General features: G+C 38.3%; 2 protein-coding genes across 3 annotated transcripts in view; both read left to right on the top strand.

The window, feature by feature from the left end:
• The window catches only part of LOC100715785 (broad substrate specificity ATP-binding cassette transporter ABCG2-like), a 57092-nt gene extending 52882 nt beyond the window's left edge, over nt 1–4210 (top strand). The window contains exons 16-17 of one of the 2 annotated variants that reach the window (XM_063247255.1): nt 2115–2247; nt 3091–4210. In XM_063247255.1, the coding sequence (XP_063103325.1) occupies nt 2115–2238 (124 nt within the window). In that variant the 3' untranslated portion in view covers nt 2239–2247; nt 3091–4210. Of the gene's footprint in view, nt 1–1657; nt 2248–3090 lie in introns of those variants that run through there. The other variant, XM_063247256.1, reaches the window with a different exon arrangement.
• A 133-nt stretch (nt 4211–4343) lies between these two features.
• On the top strand, nt 4344–21924 carry LOC134475734 (endogenous retrovirus group K member 19 Env polyprotein-like). The gene is made up of 4 exons (XM_063247257.1): nt 4344–11375; nt 12603–12725; nt 14118–14960; nt 19830–21924. Exon 4 carries the CDS (start codon nt 19833–19835, stop codon nt 20880–20882), a length of 1050 nt encoding a protein of 349 aa, XP_063103327.1. The 5' UTR covers nt 4344–11375; nt 12603–12725; nt 14118–14960; nt 19830–19832; the 3' UTR covers nt 20883–21924.
• The last annotated feature ends 2548 nt before the right edge of the window (nt 21925–24472 follow it).

Here is a 24472-nt window from a genome sequence, read left to right as displayed (position 1 = left end):
TCACCCACTAGGCTCTCTAATTCTTCCCCTAGCATTTTTCCCAATCTCCAATTTCTCAATCCCTCCCACCTGAGCCTTCTGTCCCATCTGACGCTTCTTTGTCTTTTTCCCCTGTGTTGCCATTTTTTCCGTCAGCTCACCATAGTCAGTCTCAGGCATTCCAAACTTCTAGCAGGACACATGGTTGCCAGCAGCCATGTTGTACCCACACATGCCTGCCAGATAGATATCTACTCCTGCTTTCAGGAACAGGCTGGCCCCAAAGATTACATTCCTTTTTAACTTTCTGAGCTATCTCAGATTGGCCATCAATTAGATTCCTTTTCTGGTATTCTTTTTTCAAGAGATCTCTATTAATTGATCTACAAGTAGGTTCACACTAGTCTATTTATTATAGATCAAAATGGCCAAATACATTTGAGTGCACTCTAAACTTAAAACATGTTTCTCAGTCCATATATTTGTTGTCTGTTTGCCCATTTGCCTATTCTGTAAACAGCTGTTTCTTTTTATTTGAGCTCAACAATTTTTCTCCCCCTTTATATTTTCAGATCATTTAATCAAGTTTCATTTGGGTTATAGATTTAAAAAAACATGCTTCCACCTGGTGGAAGCTTTTCAAAATGATGCTAAAATTGGTTAAACAAAATCCATTCGGGTGAGGAGACATTGGAAAGGACTTCAACTGATAAACAAGAAAGTGACTACCTGGTAATTTTGACCAGCTCTTGTTCATTAATTGGAGGCCCAATAATCTCCATAGCCTCTGGGGGACACCTCAACTAAAGTTCATATGACTAAGACAATTCATTGTTGCTGATCTGATGTTATATTCATGTCTTCACATATAAAATTGGGATTGTTTCTGCTGCCTTTTTCTTGTGTTCCAGCCAGGCGATTCAGATCAGACCAATATGAGGTCATTAGTTAAATAATGATTTTTGAACAAAAATTTATGTAATGTATGCTGACAATTGTTTTCTTTCAGATACAGACATATGCTTAGAGATGCTTCACAAATTTCTTCAGTGCTCAAATGTTAAAACACCCATGGTTAATAGCCATTTAATGTTCTATGTTAAGCTTATTGTAAGTACTGCACTGTACTGTTATCAATCTACTGAATGTGCAACAACTAAAATTAAGAGATAATTATAAATTCCTTTTGGATTCCTTTTGCTGGAATCCACCAGATCTTTTCCAGAAAAAAAGGTTAGATGATGCATGCAGAGCAATGAGACCAGCTCTGGGGCAGGGGCCAGGTCTGAGCCTTTCCCTGCCCAACTGCCATCCCTGGCTCAGTCCTCTGCTGACCAATGGGTGCTGGGCATATTGGAGCCATAATTAATTATACTCAACTGCTGTTAAATGACACCATAGCTGATCTCTCTCCTAAATAAAAAGCTAAAATTATTAAAACAGGCCATTCTCCAAAAATCAGATTGCATTAGACATTATAACAGCAGAAGAAGTACTTATGCAGTTGTAAAACCTAAATGTATATATGACAAATGAATGACATGCCTGTTTCTAAAATTCCCTGGACCTTTTCCTCCTTATGGAAAGCCATTGCTAAAGTTATAATCATAAATAACCAATTAATTGTATTATGTGACTCTTGCATAATTAACTTATTCTTTGCCTTTGTCTCCTTTAGACTTGTACATCTGGACAAGCTGAATAAGCTGTACACCTACCCAAGATAAAAACCAGATGTCTTATGACTGTGGAAGAGGCAGATATCTTCCAATGTGGCCCAGTTACAAAACAAAAGGCTAAATATCACCCTCAAATCCCACAGGGAGACCTTCTTAATATGGCTTTTCATGTTTTTAACAACAGAGATAAAAATCAAAAGAAAAAATAACAACCTGATCTTTTAGCAGTGATAGTTGGAGCTCTGAGACAGGTAAACCAAAACAAGGTAGAGCTGCCTGAGCCCCTCCTGGATCATTCTTCAATGCAGCCAAGAAGGACATTGGGCAAGAGAATGCCCCAATCCTGGTGTTCCTTTGGGGCCTTGCCCCAAATGCAATCTCAAGGGCCACTGGAATAGTGACTGTCCTAGCCGCCAGAGAGTGGGTAAGCCATCCTCTAACTCCTTGCCCTCACAGGAGGCTCCATCATTGCCAGATTCTACACTGTCTGATCTGCTTGGACTTGCTGCTGAAGACTGATAGGGCTCGGGAGCCACAGCCCCCGTTAAGATGTCCTTCTCAGAGCCCCAAGTCCCACTAGAGGTCTCAGGTAAGACATTCTCTATATTTGTGGACATAGAAGCCATGTATAGTGTTCTTCCTGAGTTTTCAGGCCACTATATTAAGTCTTCAATCTCTGTAGTGAGTGTTGACAGCCAACCTATGCAGCCTTTGCAGACAGGGCCTATTTCATGCAAGTTCCAGACTCATTTCTTCTCTGGTTGATCCTATAGTTTGAAATACCTCCAATCCCATCTGCACTACCCATAACATGCCTATTTTAATTCACCTCAAGGATCCTTCAAGTTTTCCTTGTGTTCCCCAATATCCCATAGCTTCCAAATATTTACAGGGACTTAAACCTATAATTAAGTGCCTTTCATACAATGGTTTTCTTAAACCTACCCATTCACCCTATAATATTCCCATTCTCCCAGTATTCAAGACTGGGTCTTACTATCTGGTGCAAGACCTCAGGGTAATCAATAGTGCTGTTACCCCAATTCACCCAGTGGTGCCAAACCCTTATACCATGCTCTCTCATATCCCTCCCTCCACCACTCATCTACTTTACAGTCATAGATCTTACAAATGCCTTTTTTAGTCCTTTGAGTTTATGCAGACTGACACAGACACTCTGAGGTCTCCACAACTTACTCCTGTTATCTCTAGTAAACCCTCTCCTCAGGAAAATGTAGCACCCCCTTCCTTTCCTATTTATCAATTTCTTAGATACAACCCTGGTCATGACTGGCAGGTAGATTTTATACACATGCCCTGCCACAAAACTCTCAAATATTTTCTCCCCTTTATTTGTACTTTTTCAGGAAACATAAAAACCATTAGCACAACAAGGGAGATTGATTATATACTTACTAAAGTCCTATTACAGGAAATCATCCCAAGGACTACAACCAAGGTGGAGCGGCCCCTACGTGATCTTCTTGACAACCCCAACAGTGGTCAAAGTTGCTGGACTGGCATCCTGCTTCCACACCACTCAAGCAGTGCCCATACATCCCTAAATTTAACCATCCCATTGTGCACTTTTCTCCATCTTACCACGGCCTCACAGCCACAACTCTCAGGCTAAGTCATGTTTTGTTATCCAATTTGGTTCCTAATTTCTTACATTCTATTGATTATCCTTTTTACAGCAGGTCTTTTAACAGTCTTTCCTAAAGACTCCCACATCAGGTGTAAGACCGTCTTCATGTTATTCTATGTGACAGCTCTTTTAGTTCTCTCTACCCTCAGCTTTTTAGTCAAATGTGAGATCCTTAAAGGCTTAGGCTCTTACCTCCCTTATAGTGACACAGCTACAGCCATCACCTCCTCTCTTATACTTTCCAGCTTAACTTCTGGACCGGAGATAAGCCTTACTTACCTACACTTTTATTAACTTTTATCCTTTCATATGGGGGAATAATCAATGGCACCTTTCCTTCTACTTCACCTGGGTCCTTAAATATGATAGTGTCCTGCCTCCTCATAGCACCTTGTCTCTTTTTTTCCCAGTCTAATGCATGGGCATTCACCCAGGATAAAGTTGTCCTGGTTGAAACAGCTAGCGCTAGCTTCTACATGGGCATCAATCACCATCCCGTCAACCTCCCTAAACCCCAATAGGATGCCCCCTTTCAGCAGGAAGTAATAAGAGAGAGAGAGAGAGAGAGAGAGAGAGAGAGAGAGAGAGAGAGACTTTGCCCTTTTTCTAACAATAAAAAGATGGGAATGAAAGGATTTTGCCCTAGATAGGACATTACAGCAGTGGGAGGCGGGACCAAGGGACTTTACTTTGAGGTCATTTTCCCTGCCCCTAGGCAACTTACCTGTGGCAGGAAAAGAGTTCCAATCAGCTACTCATGCATCAGTAATGCCACCTTTTGGCAGCACTCCAGACAAAAGCTATATGTATGCCCCCCACACCGCGTGTCCAGCAGAGAAATCCAGACCCCAACAGTCATGGAATTTCTCTCCATGTTCTTAGAATAAAGGTCATTTTTACTTTATGTTCTCTCTTTTACCGTGCCAGAAATCCTATCAAACACCACTGACAATGGGTGTGACTGTTACAAACCATTTACTGAATCTTATTATTTCATTATTTTTCCAGTGCAGAGTCATTGTATGTGTGAGTTTGTGTGTATGTGTGTGTGTGTGTGTGTGTGTGTGTGTGTGTGCTTGTGCATGTGTGTGTCTTTTTACTATGCTCGCAGTTAAATGTATATTTTCTTTTGTGTTCTTTGGTGCTGGTGGCCTCCATGTCTGTATCTAGGATTTCCCAGGATAGTATCTGCAGTGTTGGTTTAGTGAGCATGTATTCTTTGGGATTTCATTGTTTTGGAAAACCTTTACTTCTTCATCAGTTTCTAAGGCTCATTTTTCAGGATATGAAAATCTAGATTGACTATTGTTTCTTTGCCCAAAACACTCCTAGCTTATTTAGGTTTTTTATATCTTCTTGGTTTAATTTTGGTAGGTCATACTTTGTTAGAAATTTGTCAGTCTCTTATAGATGTTCCAACTTATTGTCATATCATTTTTCAAAATATTTCTTAATGATCCTTTAGATTTCAGTAGTATTTGTTGCAATAACCCCATTCACACTTCTAATCTGAACACATGCCCAGGATGATTGAGATACCTGTCCCAAATTCAGTACCACTCAGAAAAAATAAAAAAGTGAGAATAAAGAACTGCCATGTACAAACACATCAGCTATGGATATATGGTAATAACTAGCTAAAACAATTATGACTGCATCACCAACAACAGTAGAAAAGAAAGAAATAAAAACTATATAATGAACTAAAAAGTTAACAATGAGTATTCTAACTACACAAGTGTAATTTTAAAAGTCTTTTTTAAAAGGTAAATATTTCTGTCAAGAAGTAGGTCAGTCATGTTTCTAAAGATAACTTCCTCAAACTACCCCAATCAGGTCTTTTTAACCTGGCCTCTTTGGCCATTGCTTTGTGGAGAAAACATAGGCTGTGTGTTCTTTGCTGTTTTTTTTTTTCCTCCTTTTTATTGCATCCCTGGGAACAATACCAAGTCATTTGTGAGCAGAGCTGGTTATAAAACACTTTGTTACTCCTCTTTGCAGTAGTGGTGGGAGCAGAAGCAAAATTTCCTCCTGCAGTCTTTTACTCTATTTATTTTGCATATTCATATGCCTTTCACAGCCTGTAAACTTGCATCTAGAAATTTTGGGGGTCTCAGTATCCTCACTGAACCAAATGGGATGAAAGCAGTAGAATCCACATACATTGCAATCTTTTCAGCTATGATATTCCAAATTTCCCTCCTGTTTGTCAGTTTCCCAAGTTGAAATCTGTCAGTTTCCTCCACTGCCAAGACAAGTCTCAAGGCCAACATATGCTGGATGAATGTATTGTTTTTGTTGCTGATTCCCAGAGAGGAACAATGTAGGAAATGGTCAGCTCAAAGTAGGAGATTCAGACAAGAACTCCCTACACCATGGTTGTGTGGTGGGAAGCAGGAAGTATGTCCTCAGCTCCTGTACATTATGCAAATTCCTGATCCACTGTCTGTGTAGAATGCACTTCAACACAGTGATAAGGTCTGTGCTAGCTATGTTTTCATGTTAGTCCCACTTTTTCCTGTCATGTCCACACATGCTTATAGATCCACAGAAGTCATCCAGCCTTGGGGCTCCATTGCTCACACTGTTCCACAACCCTCAGATTGTTTTTCAAGTTTCTCCTGATACCTGAGCTTCAGTACCTTCTCTGAGTCACACAGTTTTTTTTTTTTTTTTTTTTTTTTATCGGTACCAAGGATCAAACTCATGACTGCCTGCTTACAAGGCAGATACTTATGCTGCTGAGCTAAATCCCCAGCCCCAAGTCACACATTTCAAAGATTAAGGGCTCTCCAGGTGTTTGCATCCTGTACCTGTAGAGAAGCTGCTGGTTAATGAATGCTTCAAGCCAACTATCTTTGAACCCCCTTAAAATGAAATTATTTATTCCTTTTCTGTCACTGAGGATTTAAGCCAAGGTCTTGTATATTTTAGGCAAGCTTTCTACTGCTTAACTGTGTATTTTATATATTTATAACTGTAAGAGAAAAGATATCACTGTATCATTTGAACCTCTGAAGTATAAAACTGTGTATGTTCACTGCCATGGAAGTTGAGAATTTACTTTAGCTAAAACTCTAGTCAAATGTAGTATGTCCCCACACTGATTTCTCCAGTTATATGTGTGACTCTGCTACCTGTGTGGCACCCATTGGTCCAGAACCTGAGCTCAAAGTTCTCATTAGAAGAAATCTTAGCTTTCCTAGCAGTTTGCTTTGCTTTCCTTTCAGTTTTTAAATGAAGAATACCTTAATCTTTGATTTAATTTGTAAAGCAGCCAAATAAAGTTCACTACTTACATTTTTCCAGTGACTCTGGCCCAATCATATGAAGTGCTTATCTAAATGGAAAAATTTGATTATTATTCCATATTCCTTATGTTAATATAAATGATATGTAAAATAGTTACTACTAATTGAAGCTTTTTGCTTTCTTTTTCCATTTTTTCCTTTTGAAAAGATAATTGGCACAATCACATTATGGCTGATTATAAATGGCATTTTCCATTTGCTAAGAATAATTTTACTGAAACACAGAATATGTAAATTAGATATGGATTTTGAAGTATTTCAATTGCTTTGTAAAATTTGAATTCATGCTAAGTACATGGTATTGTTTTGTTATGGGATAGGGCAAGATAAATAGTGAATGACTTATGTTTTTCTTACATAGGGAATATATATATATATATGCACAGTGGTAAAAATGTATCCTTTTTACTCTTTTAACTGTAGGGCTTAGTTGTACCAAGTATATTAGTATTGTGTAAAAATTGCCATTGTCTCCAGAAATGCTTTTTGTCTTTTGAAATGAATCTCCATTCCCTTTAAAGCACAACCCTCCATATCTTTCCTCCAAATATCTGGCTAACACGATTTTACTTTGTGTCTCAACTGAACTGCTCTAGGACTGTCATGATTTATGCCTGTGGCCTCAAGGCCTCATACATTTACATTGTGCATTGGTGATTGGTTCATTGTCTACTGCTTGGATTGATGGTGTCAGTGCTATACCCACATAGGAGCGGAGCCAGGATGTAACGTAATGGCAGGAAGAAGGTGTGTCTTGCTGTCTTGCTAGTTCCAGCTTGTCATTTGCAGTGGCCGTGAGCTGCGGTCCTGCCATGTCACCCTGCATTGGAGCACACTGAGTATGGACTGAAATCTCCAAAAACTGTGATAAATAAAGCTTCCCTTTCCCAACTTGGTGCATCAGGAATTTTTTCTCAGTGACAAGTAAAAAGTAACTAAGACAGAATTTGGTACCAGCAGTGGGGTCATTTGCTGTGACTATACCTGAGCATGTTTTTCAAGAGGCTTTGGAAATGGTTAGAGATAAGAAAGATGACCCCAGGGCATCCCAGGAAGCAGCAGGTCTCCATACTTTGTAGCCTCAAAACTGCAAAAGTAAAAGAATTTTCTTAGAGGAGAAAGTTGCAGAGCACCATGCTCCAGTATGGCGATGGAGGCCACATGAGGTTCCAGAATGTCAACAACATAGAGAAGCTTTTCTTCACAATCAGATTCACAAAGCCCAAGGATCTAGGCAATTGACCCCTTCAGCTAAGAGAGAGAAAAACCTGGCAACTGCTCCAGCTGGCAGCAAACTTTGGTGGCATCCACATGATGCTGATTTTAGGTGCAAAGAAAACACATAAATTCTGAGGGTAAGATGGCTTCCACCTGTATTGCAAAGGGTCTGGGAGGTCAACCAGTGTGCTCCTGAGAGGGCAATTTTTAAAGATGTAAGGTTAAGCCAAAGGTGCAGTGGAGACCTCAGAATTTGGAAAAGCTAAAAATGTGGATCATCCAAGGAAAGCTGCAAAAAGTGAGCAGAGCGGGTTTAAGAGAAAAACTGCATGAGCTGAAATCACTGGAAGTGCCATGGGAGTGGAATCACCCAAGCCTTTTGGAGCTTGCAATCAGATTGCTTGAAATGTTGAGCATGGAAATCTAGGACTTAATGTTTGACCTGCTGGATGTTGGACTTGCTTTGTTTCCAATGCTTTATATTCCCCAGTTTATAAATTGTGGAATGGTAGTTTATCTTGTGCCTTTGCATTTCAGAAATGGTTAACCATGTTTCATTTGTACAGGCTGTTACAGTTAGGAGTTTGCCAGAGATCTTGGAGGAGACCTTGGACTTGGACTCTTCAGGATTGCTGACACTGTTAGGACTTTGGAAACTCTTGGAGATGGACTAAATGTCTTTTGTATAAAAGATGTAGATGAGTCCTTGGGGCCAAGGGTAGAATGTCATGGTTTAGATCTGTGGTCCCCAGGCGTCATGTGTTAGTATTGTGTGTTTGTGATTGGTTCATTGTCTAGTGCTTGGATTGATGGTGTTAGTGCTACACCCACATAGGGGTGGAGCCAGAATGTAATGTAATGGCAAGAAGAAGGTGTGTCTCACTCTCTTGGCGTTTTCAGCTTGCCATTTGCAGTGGCCATGAGCTGTGGCACTGCCATGCCACCTGCCTTGGAGCCAATTGAGTATGGACTGAAACCTCCAAAAACTGTAAAAAAATAAATCTTTCCTTTCCCAACTTGGTGCATTAGGAATTTTGTCTCAGCGACAAGTAAAAAGTGACTAAGGCAAGGACTTTCATATTTGTGAAGTCATAAGTATTTGGCTGTTGGTCACTAATTTGTTTCCACTGTGTCATTTCTTCAGGGTTCACCCTAGTTGTAATATATGTCACTACTTCCTTATTTTACAAGACTGAATTACTGTCACTACAATAGTGTATACATGCATTTTATTTCTCCACTCACTTATTGAAGAAAATTTTCGTTTCATCTACTTTTTGGTTATTGGAAACATTGCAGCTCTAAGTGTACTGAAGTGAAAAATAGGTAAGTAAATGTAGATCTGGATTTTTAAGAAATTTTGTTGCTTTGTTTAAAGTTAAAAAATCCAATAAGAATTTGAATTTATGATAAGCACAGGATACATGTTACTGTTTTATTATAGGATAAGATGAATTGAAAACTGAATAAAGCTAATCTTTCTTAGACATGTCAATGTATATATAGGAGTAAACTACACATGGTGAAAAATTTGCCTTTTTACCTTTTTAAGTATACAGCTGAGTCATAACAAGTACATTGTCATTGTGTAACTATCTGACACCAAGCTGTTTTTCATATTCTGAAAGGTAATCTCCATACCCATTAAAAAACAACTCATATCCATTCCTCTAATAGTTGGCTAACACTATTTTACATTATGTCTCTGAATCTACCTATTCTATGACTTTCATATACATGGAGCTGCAAGTTTTGTTCTCCTAATCACTGATTTGTTTCCGTTAGCATAATGTTCTCAAAGCTCATTCAAATTGTGTGTTACAATTTACTTCATAAGGCTGAATAATCATCCATTCTAAATATCTCTATACACATAAAGATATACACAGAACATCATTTATCCACTCATTCATGGAAGAAAATTTACCTTCCATCTATTTTTTGACTGTTGTGAACAGTGATACCTAGAGTATGCAAGTACGCTTTCAGTGCTTTGCAGTAGATACCCAGAAGTAAAATTACTGGCTCACATGATAATGGTGTGAATGTTTTGAGGAATTGCCCTAGGTCTCTTCCATAGCACCTATATACAATATTTTGAACTCTTACCAGAAGTTCACAAGAGTTCTGGTTTCTCCATACCATCACTAATGATTGATACTTTTTACTTGTTTCAATAATTGATCTGCTGCATCTTTGGAGCAATATCTGTTCAATTCCACTGCTCCCTTTAAAATTGAATTATATGAGTTTGGTGTTACATTTTTATACTCATGGGACATTGATCCTTATTAAATATATGATTTGCATATATTTTACCCTTCTCTGTAGATTGTGTTTCCAATCTGTTAACAGTGCTTTCTGTGCATAAATATCTTTAATTTTGATGTAGTCAGTTTTATCTGATTTTTGTTTTGCTGTTAACCAATTTGCTAGATGTGTTTTATTTAACATTGAGCAATAGCATAAGTGAGTAGGAATCAGTTTTTTTTATTGTTATATGGGTAACACATTAGTATTGTGATTCTGACCTCTTGTCATTCATAATGTTCACATGAAAATCTAAAGCCTTTGAGACTTTATTTAGCTTCCATTTCTCTGTGCATAATCTAGCAAAGATACTTTGCATTTTTATAGTTAAATTGAAGTTCACAGCATTTGTATGACCTGTATATGCTCAGGATGCCAGCAAAATACTTAAAACAGATTCTTCAACCACAGAAGTTAATTTTCCTCATTCCTGGAGCCAGGAATCTGTGGTCAGATTTTCAATCCAGCAGAGTCAGGCTCCTGTTTGGGTCCCAACCTGGCTGGCAGATGGCCACCTTCTCTTTGTTCCCACCTGTGGCAGAACATCTTTCATTGTTTCTTCTCATTTTAAAGACATAAACTCCATCTGAAGACTGCACTATGAAGAATTTTTTCTACTTTAGTACATCTCAAAGCAGTGATGGTGAACCTTTTAGAGAACGAGAGCCTAAGCTGCAAACCAGAACCCACTTATTTATTGCAAAGTGCCAACACTGTAATTGAGATTTTACTTCAGAAAAACAACTCATGACACCATGATGGACAGGGCTCTATATGCCTGCCGTGGCACAGCTGCCATAGGTTCACCAGCACTGTCTCAAAGGATGTATTCTCCAAATACAATAGCATTGAGGATTCATATTCAGCACGTGAATTTAGCAGAACACAGTTCGTACACAGAAGCCTAAGATCATGAATTTCAAAATGTGCTGTAATATGAGCTCACATAGGACACACATGGAAACAGAGATGGGGATAAGACTTCACAGAGTCATGCTTCCCATTCGCATTTAACAAAAACAATTCTACTTTTGTTATTTTATTTTAAAAATCTGCTTAGTGTTATACCATCTGTTGAAATAGGTAGAAGGCAGACTTACAAATGTTGAACTCACTGCACTGGTGCTTTTGTCCCTGCAGAGCTACAGTGCTTTTCTTCCTGATGGTCTGCTAGTGTTTCAGCAGTGTGTCAGCCATGGATATGTTTATGGTTGAGAAGAAGATTTTTGTGTAAGTTCCTGCTGCAAGGAACATCAATGGCTGTTGGTATAATTAATCACATCCAGCATTTGTCTAAGGATGGAGTTCTATGAATCACAATTATTTTCCTCTTTTTTATTTTTACATTGACAAATAAAAATTGTATAGATTATTGTACATGCTGTGAGCTTTTGAAGTACAGATAGAGATTACAAACATTAATTGATAAAAAGCAGTCATGTATGGCATGGAAACTTAAGAGTGTCTGAGATCTGCTACCAAAAGAAAGGAGTTTAAGGTTAAGGATTTGATTAGAAAATCTCATTAGAGGATAGAAAAGCAGCAGGAAAGGGAATGAAAGGAATATTTTGGCCTTAGCAAATAATTGATTATGACAAAGGCAAGAAAAGTTTGAGAGGCCTGGTGGACATTAATTGGTAAACTAAGCTACAAAATGGAGGTGAGATATAAAGTCAAACATCGTGATCAAATTTATCCCTCAAATGATGGAGGGGTGGGAAACACAGCTTTACAGTAATAAGAAGGTTGGTTTTGATTCTCATAGTCCTCAAGAATGGAAGCTATTCACCCATGCAGTATTTACATCCAAGGAAAGGAGTCATCAGAAAGGTAGCAAAGAAAGCACTGGAATAGGTTTGGGATTATGGCAGGATAATGTCAGAAGGGGAGGATTAGGGTGTAGTGGTTCACAAGATTATGCATTATATGTGTTATCAGAAGACTTTTTCTTTCATGTGAAATTAGAATCAGTAAAAAGAATTTAATGGCCTACAGCTATTTGAGATCCTGCCAAGTTACCTCACCTTCTTCAAATTCAGAAGTGGGGAGAAGAAAAGTCCAATGGTCACTGAGATTAGCCCCTGAAATGCTTCTCTTTACAGAGAGTCAATATTAGAAGAGTTTCCAGGTTAGGACTTTTCTCAGTCTCTGGAAAAATTGAATAGAAGAATCTGTGCATCTCTGCTCATGTGGGCAGCAGCAAGAGGGAGGTTTTAGGGAGAGCAGGTCACAGTGAGAACCTCCTTAGGTTGTTATCCAAGGGTGCTGGCACCTGTGAGAGTGAAGTGTGGGTGATGGCCAACCTGGAGCATGTGGAGAATTGGGCCTCTGTTAGCCACAAAACTCCCAAACTGGGGTATTGGGCCTCTGTTAGCCACAAAAGTCTGTGCAGCCAGTGTCTCTGCCCTCTGAAAGTAGTCTAGGACTTATGATATGTATGTGTTTGTCTTTCTATAGGCACAAGTATAACAATGGATACTATGAACTATCATTCTATTTCCTGGGAAAACTGTTAGCTGAGTGGCTACCCATGAGACTCCTGCCAAGTATTATTTACCTGTACTCTGTACTTTGTGACTGGTAAGTAACAAAACAAAGAGGTTGTCTTTAATCTTGGATCTGAGGTAAAGCAAGTTCTCTCTGCAAGCACTTTTCCAGTTTTACCAACCAAGTCATGAACTGGGAAAATATGAATGCACTGTACATTCTAAAGTAGTGGTGCAATGTGAACATTTTTCTCAATACTTGTTTTTAGTTAATTTAAAGGTATTTGTAAGCTATCTTTCAGGGAGAGATATTTTGTATCATGTATAAATATGCAATAAATCAAAATTATGCTGGGAACTCTGCTGGAGGAGCTGGGATATTAACTTTTTCTTTATATCTCTCTACATACATATCTATATAGAAGTAAAATACAGATAGTTAAGAAATAGGGCTGCTAGGTATCTATGTCTATATCTATAACCATATCTAAATACATATAGAGATAAAAGATACATATTCTCCATCTTGCCATTCTCAAATAAGGAAAAGATGATGATTTATTGTTTATTGACTTAATATACGTGCTTGTTTGATACATGCAGACAGATTTATATTATGGTTAGACTTCACCCATCACTTGCTGACAAACTTATGCAAACCAGAAATTCTATTTATAGCACACACTACAGTGTAACAACAGTAATAGACCTTGAACCTTCTATTGTACAAAGCAAAGTTGTGTCGTGTTAGTTGTGGGGGGTCTGGGAGACTGCTCAGTGGTTGAGCACTTGTGCAGAAAATGTGGGCAAGACCTTTTGTTTACTCTCTAGCACTGGGAAAAAAAGATTTAAGAATGGAATCTAGGATCCAGACTCCTGTTCAGGGTTCCACATATGTCCCCAAATTTTTATCTATGTAATTTTTCATATCTCCTCATCACAGTTACAAAATATTTTATGATACTGAATAAAATTCTCCTATATATGGAGAGTTTCCCAGTGCTTTGACTATGGGCCCTTAGATTGTGGAGGCCCCTCCCTCCTTCAGGTATTAAAAACCCTGGGAAGTCATGGTGTGTTGACTCCAAGTTCCTCACCAGTGCAGTGAACACTGAGTGCTCTGGAAATGTGTGGACAGATGATTGGCTGATGCTGAGTTTACTGTGAGAGGGCAAGTAGTTGGGTTCTAACGAACTATGTTACCTGGAGCTCTCTGTCTCAAGAACTCAGAAATTGTTCATATTCATATACACAGAGCACAGGTGTTGGATGGGAATGTGCTCTTACTTTCATTGTTAAAAAGAAAACTGTGATGACTGTGTGTAGTTATGTGGAGTAGAAGTAAAATTGCTAGGTCAGGATAGTTGCTTAATGGGGACATTCCTTTTGTTCTACAAGTATTTTCTCAGAATATTATAGTGTTAATAAATAATCCCCAATACATGGTGAATTAGTTGATAAACTAACCCCTTGTGTTCTTTCCAAGGTTCAAAACCAGCAGCTGAAACTTTCTTCATCATGCTGTTTACACTTGTGTTGACGTCTTGTCCAGTCAGTTCCATTGCACTGGCCATAGCAGCAGGTCAGAGGATAGTCTCCAAAGCAACCCATATTCTGGACATCTATTTTCAATTCATGATGGTGAGTATAAATAGAGCTACTCTGACAGAGAATTTTCTTGCTCTTTCCTGAACATTCACCTATCCCATGAAACCTTGTGGGGGATGAGGTGTCACTTTGTAGGCCCAACCCCCTCTAACCTGCAATTTACAATAGCCCCCCTGGTATGCGAGACCGAGGTAGAATAGGAATGCCTGTTCTTAGTGAGATCTCTCACCCTCTGGAATCCATACTGTGAGCTGGCTTTGTTTTGCAGAAGTCTTGAGGAAGTGGCTGGCCACCCTTTGTGACACTAACAGCAGACAAATTAACAACATTCTTGAGCTAATGAATTTCTTCCTGGGCTAGAGAAGTTAGGAAAACTGGTTGTGGTTATTTACTTCACTTAGATAGTTTAGAATAAACATTGTAGTCTGTCACGTTGTAGCTTGCCACAAAGAATGCCTTTTCACTACTTAATTATCTGGGCTCTGTGAACTGATCCAGTTTACTATATATGAATCTTAAAATAAAGATTGTGCATGCAGTGCAGTGTAATGCGGTGCAGGCAGTAAAGGTGCCGTGTCTCTCCTGTCTTCCTTTCCGAGCACTGTACCCCCCGTGTCCCGATCAGGCGTGTTTGCGTGTTTACCTTTCCCGGAGTTCAGAGTGCCCTAGACACTCATGACAAGTGGCGCCCGAACAGGGACTCCGAAGGTTGCTTAGGAAGGTAAGTATAATTTTATTATGGGGATATGGGACAATCTGCTTCTTCTTCTTTCTTAAAAATTCTTAAACATTTATTATCTATATATGGCATATCGCTCAGGTCAGCTGACTTGGATATGTGTATTGATACAATTAAAGAATATAATCCTTGGTTTCCAGATGAAGGAACTTTGGATGTAGAAGTATGGAGGAAGGCAAGGGTTAGTATAGAAAGGGCTATGCAACAGGAGGAGAAGATTCCTTTATGTTTTTGGGCTATTTGGTCGGTTGTGTACTCTTTATTAAAAGCTATGGAAGATGAACATATTGTAGAAAATCTTCAACTAGAAATTAAGCCAGTTATTCAGGAATTGCCCCTCACAGAGGAGGAGCAGAATGTAGTTCAAAATGACGCTATCGCTTTAAGTAGTGAAAAGGCGTCCAAACCAAAAGTAAAATCCGCTGCAGTCGACTCAGCTTTAGCTGCCGCAGCAATATCAAATTATGACAATCGCCCAATTTTACAGGCTATACAGCATTTAACACAAGAGGTGAAACAACTCTCCGTTAAGCAGAACCCGCCTGTAGCTCCCTCTGCACCTCCTCCATCTAACCCTAATTGGAGTAAAGCCAAACTAGCTTTGGCTGATCTACCAAAATTAGGGGATTCTGACGAGGAAAAGCCTGCCTTTGCTTTCCCTGTAATCAGGCCGCAGCCAGTAGATGGAGCGGCAGTTCCCCCTAGATGGGAAGCATTTAATATGGATGATTTAGCAAAATTAAAAAAAGCTGTAACCCTTTATGGCCCTCAGGCTCATTACACTAGAGAATTAATAACGTCGGTAGCAGATCAGTATGGTAATCTTGCTCCATATGATTGGAAAGCCTTGGCCAAAATTCTTTTAAAAGAGCCAGAATATTTACAGTGGCACATGTGGTTTATGGAAGGTTGTGCGAAAAAGGCAAAGCAAAATGCTGACGATCGAGATCCTAATATTAGACTCATTTCTTATCCCATGCTCTCTGGTACAGGTTTCTTTGATACTGGTGAGCATCAGGCAGGAGCTCCAAGAGAGATTCATGCTCAATTAAAAAATATTGCTTTAGAAGCTTGGGATAAAATACGGCCTAAAGGATCAGAATATGGATCTTGGGCTAAAGTTCTGCAAGGAGCCAATAAACCGTATGTTGAGTTCATTGCAAGACTTCAAAATGTTATAGAAAAAACAGTAGTGGGACAAGACTTACAACAACATCTCTTAAAACTTTTAGCTTTTGAAAATGCTAATGATGAATGCAAAAGGGCTTTAATTCCAATAAAAGATACTGGAACGATTGACAGTTTTATAAAACAATGTAAAGATTTAAATTCAGAATCTAGGAAAATGCAACTGTTTGCTGAAACCATGGCAACCACGTGGACTAATTGGCAATCTAAAAAGGAACAGTCTTTAAAATGTTTTAATTGTGGTCAGACAGGACATGTAAAGAGGGCCTGTCCAAAACTTGTAGGCAATGATCAAAAAAAGAGATCTAGAGCTCCTGGCTTATGTCCAAAGTGCAGGAAGGGAAATCATTGGGCTCGTGAATGCAGGAGTAAACAAGTTAATTCAGCTGAACAGAAGGGAAATGGGAGAACGGGCCCTACCCCGGGCCCCGGACAAATCAATGGGGTAAATCTACCGTATTCTCCCTACAGCCAGCCACCCAACACAGCGCCGCAGTGGACATACCAGCCTTAAAAGATATAAAATTAAGAGGAGGAAAATCTCCCGTGAGAATTCCTACAGGAATTTTTGGTCCCCTGCCTGCAGGAACTTTTGGCTTGCTCACGGGTAGATCTAGTTTAAATCAAAAAGGCATTACTGTTCATTTAGGAATTATAGATGCAGATTATACTGGAGAAATTCAAATTCTGATGTCCTCACTTACAGATTATAAATTATTAAAGGGAGAACGTATAGCTCAACTCATTTTACTGCCTTATATCCCAATAGGATCCTCTGTTGTTCAGCGAACAGGAGGGTTCGGCAGCACTAACCCTATTAATGTAATGTGGACAGCTAAATTATCTCAACAACAACCTCTTATTAATATTTTTATTGAGCATAAGAAAATTCAGGCTCTTATAGATACAGGCTCGGATATTACTATTGTTAAACCTACTGATTGGCCTTCTCATATTACTTATACTATTATTCCATGTAATATAAAAGGAGTAAGTAAAACTCCAGTAAATACAATTGGACAAGCCACAATGCATATACATATAAAAAATGAAGAGGGTCAAGTTGCTGTTATTAAACCTTATATCTTAGAGGTGCCAGTTTCTATTTTAGGAAGAGATATATTAGAACAATGGGGAGCTCATATACATTTTTAATATTTTACATGTTTCTACAGCTTAGAGAAATAAATCCTTTAAAGCTTAATTAGAAAAACTATGACCCAATTTGGATAGATCAGTGGCCTTTGACTACTCAAAAGTTACAGGCAGCGCAGGAATTGATTGATCAACAACTTTCTCTACATCACATAGACCCATCAACATCTCCTTGGAATTCTCCAATATTTGTGATAAAAAAGAAATCAGGCAAGTGGAGACTTTTAACCGACTTACGTGCTGTAAATTCATCCTTATTTCAAATGGGAGCCCTTCAGCCCGGCATTCCTTTACCCTCAGTGCTCCCTGCTGGTTGGTTTGTATATGTTATAGATTTACAAGATTGTTTCTTTAACATTCCACTACATCCAAAAGATAGAAAACGGTTTGCTTTTTCAGTTCCTCAAACAAATTATCAAAGACCTTATCAAAGATATCAATGGAGAACTTTACCCCAAGGAATGAAAAATTCCCCAACTATATGTCAAATTTATGTTGATACAGCATTAAAACCAGTGCGTGCACGATGGCCTCAGGTTTATACGGCTCATTTCATGGATGATATTTTATTCTCATATAGTGATAGAAATGTTTTAAAAGATATTTTAAAAACTTTACCTCAATATTTTTCTCCATTTGGACTTGTAATAGCACAGAATAAAATTCAAAAGGAAGAAGTTGATCATTATTTGGGATATATTCTTACTAGACAAAAGGTGATTCCACAGAAAATGTCTATTAGGAGAGATAAGTTATCCACTTTAAATGATTTTCAAAAATTATTAGGGGATATTAATTGGCTTCGTCCCACACTAGGTATTCCTACCCATGCATTACAGCATTTGTTTGCTACTCTACAGGGCTCTTCAGATCCATCCAGCCCTCGTTCTTTAACAGCAAAAGCAGAGCAAGAATTACAGTTTATAGAACAACGAATTAAGGATGCATTTTTAATTAGGATTGATCCTAAATTGCCTCTAACTTTATATATTATTAATACTTTTCAATATCCCTCTGCAGTTTTAGGTCAGAGTGCTATGCCAGTAAAATGGGTATTCACTAAAACTAAGCAATCTAAAAATGTCACACCGTATATCGATATGGTTGCAGCTTTAATTATGAATGGTAGAGCTCGTTCTATAACTTTGATAGGAAAAGATATAAACAATATAGTTATCCCTTTAACTAAGGAACAATGGGAATATTTGTTGTCAATTACTAAAACCTTACAAATTGCTTTAGCAGATTTCATGGGAACCTTTTCGTATCATTTTCCTAAAAGTAAATTATGAGATTTTTTTAGACGTCAACAATTTGTGGTTAATACTTTATTAGCTGTACAGCCAATTCCACAAGCTTTGACTATATTTACAGATGGATCTAAAAATAAAGCTGCATATTGGACTCAAAAATCTTATTGGGTACGTCAAACAAATTTTAACTCTGTACAACAAAATGAACTTTTTGCTATATTGCAAGTGTTTTTAGATTTTCCTAACCAACCTATTAATATTATAGCCGATTCAGCCTATTCTGTTAGAGTAGTGACAAATATCTATTCAGCTGTGTTATATTCTAATAAGCCTGCCTTACTGTCTTTATTTCAAAATTTACAAATACATGTTCAAAAAAGAAATCATTCTTATTTTATCACTCATTTACGTTCTCATTCTCAGTTACCTGGACCATTAGTATCAGGTAACAATACAGTAGATTCCTTAGTTATGTTCACTACACCCGTTGAAGAACATCAATTTAATCATGCAAATACAGGACATTTACATCTTAAATATAAGATACCTTTTACAAAAGCTAAACAGATTGTAAAAGCCTGCCCTATTTGTAGACCATTACATTTAAAAATTATTCCCACAGGTGTCAACCCTCGAGGAACTCAACCTAATGAGTTATGACAAATAGATATTACACATGTACCTTCTTTTGGTCGGCTTTCTTATGTACATGTAGTTATTGATACCTATTCTTCATTTCTATGGGCTACTGCTCAACAGGGAGAATCCACTAAAAATGTTATTGTACATTTATTGGAGACTTTTGCAGTTATGGGAATTCCTTCTAAAATCAAAACAGATAATGGACCTGCTTATACTAGCAGAACATTTAAACAATTTTGTGATCTTCATAATATTATTCATATTACAGGGATTAAATATAACCCCCAGGGTCAAGCTATTGTTAAAAGAGCACATGGCACTCTTAAGTTACAAATTAAAAAATTAAAAAGGAGGAGTCAGGAGGATATTCAGATACCAATACTGTTTAAATTGCAAAACAGTCCAAAAACATTACTGCATCAAGCATTGTTTATTTTAAATTTTCTCAATTTAACACAAGGTTAAATATTAACAAGAGCTGAAAGACATTTCGAACAGCAACAACAGCCCTATGTAATTAATGAACCTATTTGGACTAAAACAGCCCCAGAGGCTGAATGGGAGAAGGGCACACTGCTCTATAAGGGGAAAGGTTTTGGTTATATCTCCACAGAAAATGGAATTCAGCAGTGGGTCCCTGGACGATGGATCAGGATCCGCGCCTCCAGACCCTGTTCGCCAGTCCCGGAGACAACTCCCCCAGGAACCGGAACCGTGCCTTCAGAAGCGAGCGCGAAACCAGCTAGAGGCTGAGGATGCTGAGCTTGTTCCTGTCGCAGCCATGGCCAGATTACAGCTAAGAAATTCCCGCCGCTCACAGCGACCAAATTTAAATCCCCTCCCTACATGGGGACAAATAAAGAAATTGACCATAGAAGGGCAACGGCTTGTCCTTCAAGCAGGAAAGCCTTTAAACCCTGAAAACTTGTTTTTAGCTTTATGTGCCTTGCTCACCGTTGCATCGGGGACTGAGGTATCCCCACATTCTTACTGGGCATATATTCCAAATCCCCCTTTATTAGAACCTGTAAAATGTGGAACTAGTGATATTTTACTTTATACCACACCTAGAGAAATTTTGTCAGCACCGTGGGCTGATTTAACCCCCCACAATCAAGATGATGGGGCATTATTCAATTTTACTTATTATGGTAATCAAAGGCCTATTTGCATTGGAGAACCGCCTTGCATCCCTCTGGGATGGCAGTATTGGATTCAACATGGAATAAAAGCAGGCAACAAAAGGACAAGGCTTCAAGCCTTGGCTGCTCAAACCTTTAATGATACCTGGAGAAATTTAACAGCACCTGATACAGATACATTTCCTGTATGCCCTGATTTCACTTATAAGAATATTTCTTATTATCCCATAATTTGGCAACAGTGTATGGGAAAATTTGCTAAAAATATTGATGGGTATATTATTTGGGGACCATTTGGAAAATTCGTTAATGGATGTGCTGAATGGAATGAGACAAGATGTAATCTCTCTGTTGTGTATAGTCTTCCAGATCCAAAGAAAATAACTGACGGAGCTCCTATCTTGCCTCAAAAGACGCCTCTTTTGTGGTGGGGAGATGGTGGAATCGCTAACCCTGCTGTTGCAGCCGAAGAATACCCTCATCACCTTCAAAATCATATTTGGAAGATTCCAGCCGCTATGTAACCTGTAACCTTGTACAATGTTTCCTATTCAGGGACTAGTCGATCTGTATCTACTACTTATAATTTTACTAGGTTTAAAATGTATAATATTACTGTTTGTGCACCTCTGCTTTATGTCTTTTTAGTGGGAACTTTTAATTTTACACATTTTTCTTGTACTTGTTTAAATTGTCAATTGTTCACCTGTTTAAATAACACATTAAATTTCACTAAGCCTTATACAGTTATGCTGTTACAACAAAAAACTCATATTTGGTTGCCTGTAAATTTAACTCAACCATGGTCTCAAGACCCGGTAATTTCTGTTACTACTGAATTTTTTAAACATCTGTTAAAACGTACAAAAAGATTTATTAGAATAGTGGTTGCTGTACTGTTAAGTCTGATAACTGTAGCCTCCCTAGCAGCAGTCTCAGGAATAGCTTTACAAACCTCTTTGCAAAAAAAACATGTTGTAGAATTATGGCATGAAAATTCTCATGAACTTTGGTTAACTCAGTGGCAAATAAATGCCAAACTACTGCAGCAAATAGACCTCCTTAAACAAACAGTTAAATGGATGGGTAGAAAAATATTGGCTCTTCAGCATCAAGTGTTTTTAAAATGTGATTGGAATTCAACTACTTTCTGTATAACCCAACGACCTTATAATCAAACAGAACATGAATGGGAAGTGATTAGAATGTATCTAAATGGAAACACCTCTGCCCAGGAAGAAATAGAATCTTTGCATAATCAAATTGACAAGGGTTTTGCAAAGCAAAATGATGATGAATCCCTGGCACAATTCACGCAATTGCTTGCTCAATCTTTGAAAGGATTAGATTCCAAAGAAATCTGGCAGAGCATAACCCACACTTTAAATGGCATGGGGCTTAGTTTAATTATAGTTCTCATTGCCATAGTTCTTGTGTATTTTTATTGCATAAGACGAAATACTATTAATAACCTGATCTTATGGAAATTGTTGTTAAAAAATAAAAAGGAAGGAAGTGTGGGGGATGAGGTGTCACTTTGTAGGCCCAACCCCCTCTAACCTGCAATTTACAATAGCCCCCCTGGTATGCGAGACCGAGGTAGAATAGGAATGCCTGTTCTTAGTGAGATCTCTCACCCTCTGGAATCCATACTGTGAGCTGGCTTTGTTTTGCAGAAATCTTGAGGAAGTGGCTGGCCACCCTTTGTGACACTAACAGCAGACAAATTAACAACATTCTTGAGCTAATGAATTTCTTCCTGGGCTAGAGAAGTTAGGAAAACTGGTTGTGGTTATTTACTTCACTTAGATAGTTTAGAATAAACATTGTAGTCTGTCACGTTGTAGCTTGCCACAAAGAATGCCTTTTCACTACTTAATTATCTGGGCTCTGTGAACTGATCCAGTTTACTATATATGAATCTTAAAATAAAGATTGTGCGTGCAGTGCAGTGTAACGCGGTGCAGGCAGTAAAGGTGCCGTGTCTCTCCTGTCTTCCTTTCCGAGCACTGTACCCCCCGTGTCCCGATCAGGCGTGTTTGCGTGTTTACCTTTCCCGGAGTTCAGAGTGCCCTAGACACTCACAACAAAACCTATTTTGAGGTTTCTGTACATGGGTCTCTGATGTGTTCCGGAAACGTTAGACTGAAATGCAGTTTACATTAGAGTACATACTAACTTTTCTCCTTGTTCCTAAGGAACACAGAAACTTGACTTAGCTACTTTTGTCATTACTAAGACAAAACACCCCAATGTTAGAGGAGAGGTGTTTTGGGCTCACAGTTTGTGGAAGTTTCAAACCATATTTGGCTGGCTCTAAGGGACTTAGGGGTAGCAGAGGGGCATTGTAGAGGAGAAACAGTTCCTGGTAGAGAAGACATGAGGCAGCAAGCAGAAAACCTCGCTTTACCTTTCACTCTACCCAGGGTATAATCCTGTTGAATGGTATCACCAACACATGGTGTGAGTCTTCCTATCACCCATACTCAAAACTATGATAGACCAATTAGTAGGCTAATTGAGTACCACAACCCTCAATCCCAGTGTCACATCCTTAATCGATATGTCATACCCTAGATCCAGCTACCTCAGAAAAGCATCAACCCTGAGTGCATGAGGTTATGGGGGAACATGCAGACACAAGCTGTAACATCACTGTAACTGAGATTCCCAGTAGGAGTTCAATGCTTGGATTATAGACATGTGCCCCACATCTGGATTCTTTCAATTTCATATCGAATATATCTGCTTATAATTTTTTGCTTAATGAATACTTAGCGCCAACTTTAAGTGCCCCTAAAAATTTAATCACAGATGACTCAAAGGATGACCAAAACTAGTTACTATATATTGTCCCCCATCAGATTGAGTATATAAGAATGCCCAGCCTATTAAAATATAAGTGATTTTTGTTACATTAGAAGTATATGTGCTTTAATGATACATAATTAGCATTAACTTTTACAAAAACTTAATTCTTACATTTCTGTACTGGACAATTTCAGTGTATATTTGATTGAGAAAGTGGCAGGCCTTGTTTATATTTTCTAAAGTGTCACGTAGTAAAGAAAATGTCATTTAGAAAATTAAATTTTACAAAAATTTGTTTTATGCTTTGACTGGTTATTATGTAATACTTTCTATACAGAATTTTTTAAAACAGCCAAAATACCATATTTTATTTGAAGATTATATACTATATATTATATATATCACTTTCCTGTTACTGGGATAAAATACCAACATCCACACATACATAGTCTTATTTCGGCTCATGGTTTCATACCTGTTTGACTGTTCTAAGGCAGAAATGATATAGTGAAAAGGTTTACAGGAGAAAAGATGCTCACACCAGGGCTTCAGAAAACAGAGACAAGAATATACCCTTGTGCTCCTGGAGACTATCTCATGCAAACAAACACCAACTCCTAAAAGGACATTCGAATATGGCCATATTGGTGGATGAATACACTGATGAGTATAGTCCCCCAGTGATCAAATCACCTGCTAAAAACATCAGCCCTGACCACAGGAGATTTTAGAAGGACATTTCAGCTCTAAATTGTAACATGTATTAAGTGGTTGATTAGACTGTCTAAATTTATGCAGACCCACAGCCACACAATCATTGCTTTGCAGGTCCCAGAATGACAAGTTTCATGGGAACATCAGATCTGTATGCTTTTCTTGTCCAGCAGTCTTCCCTGCAATCTTCAATGTAGTACTGTTTTTATATGGAATATATTGGCTATGTTTCCTCTTTTGTTTCTCCACATTTTGCTGCTTAGTGGTTCTAGGATTTGGGTTTTGTGAAGCCTGCATCCTAAACCTCATATTAGTGGTAACCTTGAGGATATAGAAGAAAATACCTGAAAATAACCACTATCATATTTGAATAAAAGTTGAAAGGTGAAAAATATGCTCAAGCTTGTTTTTTCCTGGACTTAGGTTGCCAGGTTTGTTGAGAAAAGCAGACAGTGATGTTATTATTTGAATAGTCAGTAGGGTTGTGTTTATGGGTTCTACATCTGAAAAATTAACTGAAAGTAAATATAATAAAATTTATTTCAGTAATAAACTTGTCTTCTTTTCTGCTCATTATTTGTTTAAGCAC

This window comes from Cavia porcellus, unplaced genomic scaffold (assembly GCF_034190915.1).
Source record: "Cavia porcellus strain 051 isolate PalLab524CR breed Dunkin Hartley unplaced genomic scaffold, mCavPor4.1 scaffold_4, whole genome shotgun sequence".
Classification (NCBI taxonomy): Eukaryota; Metazoa; Chordata; class Mammalia; order Rodentia; family Caviidae; genus Cavia; species Cavia porcellus.
Note: the sequence above shows the minus strand (reverse complement) of the source record. Positions and strands in the feature narration are given on the sequence as shown.

Coding starts and splice junctions, on each gene's coding strand:
- LOC134475734 (XM_063247257.1), top strand. CDS start 19,833: ATGGAATTCAGCAGTGGGTCCCTGGACGATGGATCAGGATCCGCGCCT.